General features: G+C 49.3%; 2 protein-coding genes across 2 annotated transcripts; one reads left to right on the forward strand and one right to left on the reverse strand.

Annotated features, from left to right (window-relative positions):
• The first annotated feature begins 7,966 nt into the window (after positions 1 to 7,966).
• Positions 7,967 to 9,891, forward strand: LOC120710020 (D-inositol 3-phosphate glycosyltransferase-like). The gene has a single exon (XM_039995652.1). The coding sequence runs from the start codon at positions 8,221 to 8,223 to the stop codon at positions 9,721 to 9,723; it is 1,503 nt and encodes a 500-aa protein (XP_039851586.1). The 5' UTR covers positions 7,967 to 8,220; the 3' UTR covers positions 9,724 to 9,891.
• An 854-nt stretch (positions 9,892 to 10,745) lies between these two features.
• LOC120710021 lies at positions 10,746 to 11,196 on the reverse strand. Its single transcript, XM_039995653.1, has one exon. The coding sequence runs from the start codon at positions 11,151 to 11,153 to the stop codon at positions 10,905 to 10,907; it is 249 nt and encodes an 82-aa protein (XP_039851587.1). The 5' UTR covers positions 11,154 to 11,196; the 3' UTR covers positions 10,746 to 10,904.
• Between the last annotated feature and the right edge of the window lie 572 nt (positions 11,197 to 11,768).

Below are 11,768 nucleotides of genomic sequence, written 5' to 3' on the forward strand. Positions count from 1 at the left end.
AAAAAATCTCAAAAAAAAAGGTTACATGTAAAATTTTTGAGCTGGCAACAAATTACAATTAATTTTTTCCCTAGCCTAATCAAACTTAGATGCAATAGGCCCTCCAAGGTGTGCCTTTCGGTACCACCTAGTTGCCTCTTCACCTCTTGTTCTCATTTTCCTCTTTAGTGGGTGAAACAAGTACAATCTTAGGGCTTCTCCAGTGACGAGTTTAAAGTGAATCATCGCCCGAGGTGGCATTCACCGGAGTCGAATCAACTACTGGAGATATGCGGTGCATGGAGGAGAGAGAGAGATAAATCGAATCCTGATTGGGAGTCGACTAATGGTGAATAAAAAAAATCAGGCCCACCTCTTAAGCTTTTTTGCTCACATGCTGCTGCCGCTCATGGAGGTCAGGGATAGCTTGCGTTTTTCTTTATTTGTTTTGTGTGGAACCCACACTTTATTTGTTTTGTGTGGAGCCCACATCGCTTTGATTGAGGAGTCGATTTCTTCTTTTAGAGTACGTGTCTCTCTCTCTCTCCTTCATGCACCGACGCGCCACTGGAGAAGCCCTTAGATCTTCCCACTCTTTGGGGAGTGGGGAGTAAACTGCAATATTGAAAAGAGCAGGCTTATTCGTATAATAAAATTCATATTAAATGATGAAATAAATGAGTGCCTATTAGTAGCTTTGTAATTCGTTGGGAGATATATTTAAACAGTAAATCTTCTTGTGCCAACTTGAGCAAAAAAAAAACACAAAAAAGGTAAAAACTTAGATTCAATTTGTTTGTTAGACAAAAAATTACAGTTAGTGTTTTCCCTAGTCTAATCAAACTTAGAAGTGGCAGGACCTCCAGGGTGTTCCTCCAGGTACCGACCAGTTGCCTCTTGTTCTTAATTTTGCTCTCCAACTGGTGAAACAAATACAATCTCAGATTGCAACATTGAAAAAAGAAAGGCTATTAGTTCATATAATAAATGCAAATTAAATGATGAAAGATTTGAGTGCCTATTTGCAACCTTGTAATTCGTTGGGAAATATATGTAAAAAGTAAATGCTCCTTTCTATCATCATAAAAAAAGCATAAATATGAACATGCTCCTAGAAAAACTTTTCATGACCAAATGAATTGCAAAATGGTTGAAAGGAGGACATTCACTACGATTGTCATTAGTAAGCCACCACATACAGCATAAGCTTCCTTGTTTTATTTTGGCAATTCATGAATTGTTCTAGGTATAAAAATTGAAATCTAAGATATAAAAATTATATAATTATTTTCAAATTACAGAAGTGATAGCCGCGTCATATTTAGATAACACTTTTGGAAGGTTTCGCATGGCAAACTGAGCTTCTAGCAAATGCGACATTAGTGTCCTATGATACAAAGCATAAAAGGAAATGAGATCCAACTATAACATTATTTGATTGGGTCCACGGACGACACCAAGTTATACTACAACGAATCACCTTAAAAAGGGTGTATCCAGTGTCGTAGGCTTCCCCCACAACGCGGAGTTTGGGGAAGGGTTGTTTTAAGCACCAAGCCTTTCCTGCCCAAATGTGAAGAGGCTGGGGCTCGAATCCGGGAGCTTCCAGTTACAGACGGTAGGTTCTATCGCTGCATCAGCCCATCTTGCTAACAACGAATCACCTTGAAAAAATAATTATATGAAAAAAGAACTCATAGATCATTTTTTCAGTGATCTAGTAGAAGTACTTAAAAGCTTCAAAATGGATAATAGAACAACATTGCATATGAAGTCAAAGGTATGCACAATTTATTCCTAGGGGAGTGGGACACCATGCAGGAAAAAATCCAATAACTATAGTACAAAATTAATAGAGGTATAAATTTAGATCCAATAACATAAAATTGGTAAATAATGAATAGCCAAGATAATACACAAGGCAGGAAGCATGACTCAGTGAATTCATCGACAAAACATGGAGATGATAACTAGAATAGAGGAGATTGAAACAAGTAACAAATGACAAAATAATTTGGCCAAGTCATAGAATAATAAAAAAAAGCAAGCCTGACGCTGCTGGCCGTTGTTTGGCTGGTCATGGGCTGATTGGCTGTTGTTGGCCTAAAATACCTATTGCGCTGCTCCCACCGAGTACTATTGAGCTAATTGTCTCTAGCGGCCCAACTTTACAGCTTCAGGCGATGAATTCACCAGTGTGCATATGTGATATATAGCTTCTCCGTCGTGCTTGTAAACCAAACTAAACTGGGCAAGCCCATTGTCCCTGATGGAGAACCACTCGGGCTCAAGCCCAAACTTGATGTCTTTGATGTTATTTTGGTTGGACCGCAGCCCAGTTGCACTCTGTTTTGACCTCTAAAAAATTGGGGGGAAAAGATTCATTTTACCTCCCTGACAATGGGTCGAGTCCATTGGTTGGTTTCTCCAAGTGGTTTTTCTTTTTTTTCTTTTATGTTTGTTTTGGATAAATTTTTGAAAAATTATAATAAATCACATAAAAATCATAAAATAGAAAATTTAATTTTGTTAGACTCCACATGAGTAGATCTATACAATGATTAGTAAAAATATTTGTTGTACTTTTAGATATATATTTTTCTGTAATTAATTTATAGCTACACTTTTCATGGTCTAATTATGGTGAAACATTTATGAAGGTCTAATAATTATATAATTTATGCATAGTAAAATTTTCATTGTATCATGTATGCTTGAGTTATAGATTCAGGAGTTTAATTCCAGGCTATATCATAGTCTTCACTTGCTCAAGCATACATGATTTAACGAATATGAAATTTTTACTACAGCTCAAGCATACAATGATTATCCTATCATACAAATTTCACAATAATTGGACAACAAAAAATTCAAGATATGAATTAACTACAGAAAAAATATATAAGTAAAAACATTTTTTACTAAATTATATCATATCGTCTTTTCACTACAAAGATCTACTCACGTGGAGTCCAATAAAATTGAATTTTCCATTTTCTTTTTATAATTTGCTATGATTTTCAAAGATTTATTCAAAATAAATATAAAATAAAATAAGGAATACGACTGAGAGAAACTAGCCGTCATGTGTATGGTGTCGCGAGTCCGAGCAGCCTAAATGGCCTGTTTTCGAGCCCATGGTGAAAACATAGACTCGGCCCATTGTCCTCGGAGATAATGAGAAGTTTTTCCAAAACCGGAAACTCTGTTTTGGTCGATACAGCAGCGCCACACCGGTGATGAATGAACTGAAGACTGATGAGCTTATGCGTCGGTCAAGTAGCTCCGTACGTTGCAGAGGTGATGCATGCAATACGGCACGCTGCATCGCATCGGAATGGTTAAAAGTTACTGCTCTACGCTCTTCTCCCCGCATTTCACGTGAAAAACTCGACGCGTGTTGAGCAGCGCGCGCTCCGGTGCTCCGCCAGCGGCGGTTGCCATCCACGCCGCTCTCTGCTATTTGCTGCTGGTCGGTGGGTCAGGTTGTGAGGAGTGGGCGAGTGGCCCACTATCAGTTGCTAAGGCTATCTGTATGTCAGTGAACTGCTATCTGGCGGTGGATCCACCCCAATCGTCTGCCACTTGACCACCTCCCATGATTCTCTCTCTGCTCCGACACACAACAAAAGAACCACCATCCTATCTCTGCTCGGCGGCCGGGCGTGGCGAGCTCGGGACGGAGGAGCGGCGCGGGGCAGCCGGATGCGGCCAGCTTGGGCGAAGGAGGGGCGCGGGGCGGCCAGGCGCGACGAGTTCGGAGGAGCAGCGGCGCGGTGAGCTCCCTCCGCCCGCGCGGAGGCCGGGGCAGGGGCGGAGCGACGCGGCCGGCCACGGCGACCTCCCCTCTACCCTCCGCGGAGGCCGGGGCAGGGGAGGCGCCGAGCCTGCGTGGCGCTCCTGTTGATGCATTTTCTGATCAACACACGAACGCGCTATATCGCGCGGTGCGAGGAGGGGCTCCTTGCAGCACCTCCTGCGTGGAGTGGTCAGACCAGTCAGAGGGACCGGTCAGACCGGTCGCCGTGCAGAACGGCGACGATCATATGAACGCTCGCCCGGGAGGGACCCCGTCGGGGCAAGCACGCGTAGGGTTGTCCTAGGCTCGGCAGGCCAGCTAGGGCGTTCTCAAACGCCATGGAGACGAGAGAAGAACAGCATGTCGAGATTGGAAAAGTAGGTTAAGGTAAAGAGATAAAAGATGTGTTTTTGATAGATTCGATTGGGTTGGATCCTCAATCGGCCGCGGCCCTTTATATTTATAGGGTGGGGAAGACTTACCTCACAAGAAATCTTGTTTACAGATCTAAATCTATTAAGAATCTCTAATTACAGTCGGATTCCTCCTAGACCGGTCAAACCGCTTGGTCAGCAGAGCTCCTCGTGCATGATGCTCTCCTTGGGCTAGGTGGAGCACATGCGAAGTTTTCGCGGGGACGGGACCGGAGTTCGGCGCAGTCGTCGCGGGCGGCCTCCATCGTGGGTAGACGGGCAGCGGGCGGAGCGCGGCCTCGGTGCGGGGCGAGGCGGTGCTGGGCGCTGCCATGGGCATCGGGCGAGGTGGCCAGGCGGGCAGAAGCAACTGGAGCGCATGCATGGAGGCGGAGTGAGCCGCGGGGGCAGCGGTGCGGGCAGGTCGGCGTCGTGGCGAAGCTAAAAACAAGCATGGAAACTCGCGGAACGAGGGAAGCATGAGCACCAGTGCATCACCTAGGTTCAATTTGAGCCGCTGGGCGAAAAAAATGGTGGCTGGAGCTACGAGTTCGACGACGAGGTGGATCTCGGCGGCTGACGGCACTGGCGGCCGCGGGATCTTCAATGCCCGGCGATTGGCTCCATGGGAGAGGTGGCTGAGGGGTCGAGCATGAGATTTAGAGGGTGTAGGAGCTCTAGCTTGGAGCGATTCGGAGACGATGAAGGGAGGGGCTCGGATTTTCTGGCCGGCGGCTCTAACAATCTGGGCAGCCACGCGCAGTCTGGACGAGGAAGGAAGGGTGTGGCGTAGCTAGCAGAGGTGGCCGAGTGGGCCCCATGACCCACCCTATTTTGCATCTCCATGGTATTATATGCAAATTTCAAGCTTAATCGTTGATTTTCAGATGTTTAAAATTGTAAGACACCTTATTACTATATTATTAAGTATCTTTGATGCGTTTTATACTTGTATAGTACTATATATTTGCCATGATAAAATTTTATATCAAGTTAGACCACCCTATCTTAAAATTCTAGATACACTATTGAGCCCGAGCAAATTCTAGATACACCGTTGAGCCCGAGCGAGAGAAGAGAGCAACGGCCAGCCTGGGAATAAGGACGAGGATGGAACGAATGCTAGAGGTTGGCCGAAAAAGTGGGTACTCGTGCCTAGGCGGTTGACGCGCGGCGGTTCACCGGGCTGGCGATGCGATGGGTCTCTGGTATGGGCACATTGTGGCCATGGAGTGGTGGTGCTTGGCCGTTGATGCAGCTCCTGTCGATTCGAACGGTGTGGCAGGCAATCAGTGCATGATACGGCGCGTGGCAATCAGTGCATGATACGGCGCGTGGCAATGCTGTACACTCGCCGGCGGCGATGGCCGATGTGCGGCGTTTCACGATGCGCGGGTATGTGAGCCACCCGCCCGAGTCATAAATGGAACAGAGCATGGAAATTGAGTTGAGTGAGAACGAGTCGAGCTGAATGAAGTAAGCCAAATCAAAGATTCAAATTCAAATTTTGATAAAATTTGTTCATATTTTCTGAATTCAAATTTTCATTTTGAATTACATACATAACCGTAGTGTTACAGACTGCAATGTGGGAGAGAGACGGTTTAGCAAGCTGGCGAGCCGCGAGGGAAAAGGCAAAGCTGCTGGTGATCTATGAAGGCGGAGCGGACGGCCGGCAGCGGGAATAGGAAGCAGAGCAGGTGTGAAGACAAGTAGGTCGGCGAGCACGGAGGTGATGAAGGCGAGGCAGGTGGAGGGCAGAGGAGAGAAGATTGGATTCAAATATTAAACAAATACCTACACAGTAGTTTCTATAAAAATATTAATTAGAAACTTATTTTACCGCGCCACGACTGTTGGACAAGTAGTGATTACTGTATCCGACAAATAAAATATTCTTGGACAAGTAGTGTTTACTATATTTTACTGATATAGTTGTTTCCTATTAGTTCATCTTATACTATATCTATATCTATAGTTTGTCAATTTTTATTGTCTTATGGTAACTTTTTTTTTCGCGACCGTGCCTGAGCACGTTTTTCATTAAGAGGATAGAAAAAAATGTTTACAAGAGGGATTGGTTCCGGAGAGATAAAACCAACCCTGACCCAAAGCACTAAACACGATTAGCCGGCTAACAATTCGCGACCTGATGGGAGCCCAAGAACTGGAAAGGCTGCCTCAAGATGCCTAAAACCCGCGAGAGACCAAGCTTTGATCTCATCCAAAACATGCAGTACAATATCGTCAATCGTGCGGACACAACGGTCGAAAGTTCTGTCATTACGCTCTTTCCAAATGATCCAGCACACTAAAATAACTAGAGAATCAAAGCCTCTTCTACCCACCTTTGGGATTTGCTTCCGTGCATCTGTCCACCATGAAGGAAAATTGAATGTCAATGTGCTGGGTGTGACACGATCCCACCCAATTTTACGCAAAATCATGAACCAAACCTCCCGGGAGAATGGACAAGTAGTTAGAAGATGATCAATGGTTTCCGATGACTGGGCACATAGCACACACAAGTCATCATCCTGCAGGCCATGTCGCTTGCTCCGTGCAGCAGTCCAACATCTATCATGGAGCACAAGCCAAATGAAGAATTTGCACTTTCCCGGAGCACGTGTTTTGCGAAGTACTTTAGCCCCCTCAATCGGGTGTTGTCCATTGAAAAAGGCCAAGTACGCTGAGGCAGTAGAGAAGGTCTTATCGGGCGTCCACCTCCAGCAAATCATATCCTCTTGATTCTCTAATAGTTGTATGTTGCGTATTCGATCCCAGAGCTGGATATACTGTAGGAGTACCTGCACGGTAAGTGCTCCCGAGATGTCCTGAATCCACTGGTCACCTTGTAGCGCCTCGGCTACCGTCCTTTTCTTTTTTACCTGAGCTCTGAGTGCATTGCAAAGGCATGACGGCAACTCGGGTAAGGAATGACCCTCGACCCAACGATCTGACCAGAATAACGACTTGTGTCCATTACCAAGCTCAACATAGATGGAGGCCTGGAACATTCTATCGACCACATGCTCACGTTCGATGGGGAGCTCATGCCACGACCTCTGATTCTCAGTTCGATGCAACTAGAGCCATCTCATGCGTAGGGCAAAACCAAACCATTGCAGATCAAGGATTCCAAGTCCGCCGAGTTCAGGCGGCCTGCAAACACGCGGCCAGGCTAGTAAGCAATGACCCCCTTTTGCCGACTTAGCCCCCTTCCAAAGAAAACCTCTTCGAATAGTGTCAATGCTTTTGATGACCCATGGAGATAGGTTGACAGCAATCGCAGTATGTGTTGGGATTGCCGACAGCGTGCTCTTAATCAGGACCGTTCTGCCAGCTTTATTCAAAAGATTGGCCTTCCAAGCCGGCAGCCTATTAGCAACTTTATCAATCAGTGGTTGAAGATCATGCATGGCTAGTTTTCTTACACCAAGCGGAATGCCCAAATAGCGGATGGGAAATGGGTCAATTTTTCCTGGAAAGTGGCTAAGAAAAGTCACCGTGGCCTCCAAATCACATTGGAATCGAGAGATCATGCACTTGGAAAGGTTTGTCTTGAGACCCGAGGCGCCCGCAAAAATTTCCAAAATTAATTTCAAGGACGTCAGGTCTTGCTGAATCGGGGAGAGGAAAACGACCACGTCATCGGCGTATAAGAATGACCTTTCCTTGACAAATCGTAGGGCGCGCCGAATGTTCTAGTGGAACTTCATAGCTGCTCGATCACAAGTCACAACCCTCGCATCGCAATCACATGCATCGCCGCCTCCCTAAGTAACTTCAGCCATGGAAAGAAGCCACGCATGATGCAGCTAGCAAGCTCCCAAGTGAAGGTCAAATGCCTTCAAATCACTCCACCTCCACTGCTCCTTCTCCAAAAGCCGCGCTGAATTCTGAATCCGCTTGAAATCCTACCCATTTAGCTCCTCGCCCCGTCTCCCCTTGGCGCCATTTTGGAGACTGCATGGGCCGCCTTCCTTGCACGCCTAGCTCAAGCTAGCTCGCTCGCTCGCGGAGTGGTCGATGGCGCTGCTCACCTCACCGCCGAGGCTCAGGAAGCAGCGGTGCCCGCCCCACACGATGCTATCCCTCTCGCCGTCCGTCCTCTCCCTCATACTGCTCATCCCCTTCCTCTCCCTCCTCCTCCTCCACCGCTCCTCCTTCCCGGGCTCCTCCTGTGCGCCGGCCCTGGCGGGGGCCGCCTCGCGCCGGGACAGCGTGGACGGCTTCTCGGGGGACCTGCGCGACATCGATTTCTCGTGGAATCACCTGCCGTTCTCGGCGTCTAGGCCGCCGGCGGCCAAGCTCAAGATCGCGGTGTTCTCCCGGAAGTGGCCCGTGGCCTCAGCGCCCGGCGGCATGGAGCGGCACGCGCACACGCTGCACACGGCGCTCGCGGCGCGGGGCCACCGCGTCCACGTGTTCACCTCCCCGCCGCCGCACACCGAGGCGGCGCCGTCGCCGTCCCCCGATGGGCCCCACATCCACTTCCTGGACGGCGAGCCGGGGCAGTGGCGCTGCGATGAGGCGTGGAAACTGTACGAGACCGAGGGCGAGAACGACCCCTTCGACGTCATCCACTCAGAGAGCGTGGCCGTGTTCCACCGGTGGGCGCGCGGGGTGGACAACCTGGTGGTCTCCTGGCACGGCATCTCCCTAGAGGCCCTGCACTCGGGCATCTTCCAAGATCTCGCCCGCGGCGAGGATGAGCCCATGTCGCCGGCGCTGAACCAGACTCTGGGCCAGTCCGTGTTCCGCGTTCTCTCCGAAGTGCGCTTCTTCCGAAGCTACGCGCACCAGGTGGCCATCAGCGACTCCACGGGGGAGATGCTGCGCGACGTGTACCAGATCCCGTCCCGGCGCGTGCACGTCATCCTCAACGGCGTGGACGAGGCGCAGTTCGAGCCGGACTACGCGTTGGGGCGCGCGTTCCGGGAGGAGGTCGGCGTGCCCAGGGGCGCCGATCTGGTGCTCGGCGTGTCGGGGCGGCTGGTCAAGGACAAGGGCCACCCGCTGCTGTACGAGGCCTTCTCCAAGCTGGTGCTGCGCCACCCGAACGTGTACCTGCTCATCGCCGGCAAGGGGCCCTGGGAGAACCGCTACTTGGACCTGGGCCGCAACGCCAAGGTGCTCGGCGCCGTGCCGCCGGCGAAGCTCAAGGCGTTCTACAACGCGCTGGACGTGTTCGTGGACCCGACGCTGCGGCCGCAGGGGCTGGACCTGACGCTGATGGAGGCGATGCAGTGCGGGAAGCCGGTGGTGGCGACGCGGTTCCCGAGCATCAAGGGCAGCATCGTGGTGGACGGCGAGTTCGGGCACATGTTCGCGCCCAACGCGGAGTCGCTGCTGGAGAGCCTGGAGGCGGTGGTGGCGGAGGGCGCGCGCCGCGCCGCGCGGCGGGGGCGCGCGTGCCGGGAGTACGCAAGGTCCATGTTCGCGGCCACCAAGATGGCGCTCGCGTACGAGAGGCTCTTCCTCTGCGTCAAGAATGAGACCTTCTGCGTCTACCCCGCCGAGTTCGATTGATTAATTAGCCCCCATTTATGTTTTTTGCTCGATCACTAGCTACATACTACTACTGTGCATGCATGCGTTTTATTATACTACTCTCTCTAATAACCATACAGATGTTATTTAAACTATTTAAATCGGTGCTCCCCTCTTGTTTTTGCATTGAACTCCCAGCTATATAGATGTTTGGAGATGATTTATTTATGAATATATATAGATTAACAAATCTAGATTTTTTGGGGGTTACACATTCTGAATCCATGTCTTGCTATTGACCTTCATCATAAGTATACACACAATATAATACATGCACGGTAGTACTTTGTAAACTTAAGTATGTACTCCCTGCATCGCAAATTATTAGTCGTTTTGGTTTTTCTTTGTGCATAAATTTTACTATACATTTAGATATAATATATCTGTCTAGGTGCATAGCCGACTTTATATATATAGAAAGGCTAAAACGACTAATAATTTAGGACAGACACTCCGTTCGCTGCATCCAGCCAACAGTATTTTTCTCTCCCATCAAACCAGCATCAACCACCAGCTAGCCAGCAGTACTTTTCTCTCACAACAAATCAACATCAGCCACCATTCACAGCATAGTGAATGAAGTCATAGTGAGTAGGTTGAAGTGTGCGTCATACGGAAACTAGCGGACTTTTTAGAGTTGACCAATGCTCATGTGGCAAGCAAGCGAATAAAGCACCTGCATCATTGACCTGCCGCGCATGTTAGAACGGCTGACTTTGAGGGATGTCTCGGGACTGGCTTGCTAGTGCCTGTATATCTGTTCTCCCTTTTACGCCTTCACGGCATCCATTTCAGTCAGTAGTATATTTCTGGTACTATGACTATTTCCACTGAGTCGCAGGCTTGCAGCTTAATTGCAGAGGCACGGATTGCCATTGCTGACTTGCTGTGTACCGTACTTTGTGTGTAAGCTTTGCGTAGAGGAATCTCTTTGATCCACTTGATCCAAATCAAAGCGTTTTACAAGCTAGCTAGTTCATTTTTTAACTATGGAAGCAGAACAATTCTGCATATTTGGATCGATGTGGCAAGGTAGGTAGATATTTTCTTTTCTGCAACGAAGTAAACATACAAATTTGGCAGTCGCGGTAGAGAAAAATTAGTTACACATAGATACAGTACCAAGTACAGAGGCGATAGCCAGTATAGACGGATGGCTATCAACAGCTCTCTTCTTTGCACGAGTGGCGATCTGCTTGTCTGCTCACGTACCCTGCGGACCCAGCCCCCTGGGCCGCCGCTTCGTTTGGTCTTCGCTCGGACGACACGTCCGACCAGTCGCCGGCCGCCGCGTCCCTCCCGGTGAACCTCTGCACGACCGACTTGAAGCTGGACCGGTCCGCCTCGACGTGCACCGTCTCGATGATCTTCACCGCCGGCGGCCTCGCCTCGCCCCCTCTCGCCGCCATGGAAGGAACACGCGAGTTCTTTTCAACCAATGCCCGTGCAATCTCCAAACCCAAGATGCAATGCAATGCAAGCAAGCATGTGCGGCGTCCTGCTGCCTCTTATAGCCGTGGTCAGGAGTTCGGTCGCAGACGAGGAAAGATCGGCCGGCATCTCCTAAAAAACTAGATGGGTCGGATGAGACGTGCAGCCACGGAACCCTCCGTGAACTGGAGCTGTCTGACGGCGGCGAGCCGGCGACCGTACGGTGGCAGATACGTCACAGCTGACCGGGAAAGTCAGGAGGGCAGGTCAGACTTCAGAGCAGCTGCACCGCGCCGCAGCTGCGGTCAGGGTTTTTTTCCCCCGACCGGTTGACCCAAACCGCCGGCCACCGGTTCTGGTTTACCGGACCGGTTTGACCGGTTACCGGTAGAAACCGGTCAAATTCAAATTTGAATTCAAAAAACTCAGTTCAACCGGTTCGTACCGGTATATAAATATACCGACCGGTTAGACCGGTTTACCGGTCGGTTTGACCGGTTTACCGGCCGGTTTGACCGGTTTGAATTCAAATCCAAATTTAAAATCGCATGTGTAACCGGTATACCGGCCGGTTTGACCGGTTTACCAAGTGG

The sequence above is a fragment of the Panicum virgatum genome, chromosome 5K, assembly GCF_016808335.1.
Source record: "Panicum virgatum strain AP13 chromosome 5K, P.virgatum_v5, whole genome shotgun sequence".
NCBI classification, from domain to species: domain Eukaryota; kingdom Viridiplantae; phylum Streptophyta; class Magnoliopsida; order Poales; family Poaceae; genus Panicum; species Panicum virgatum.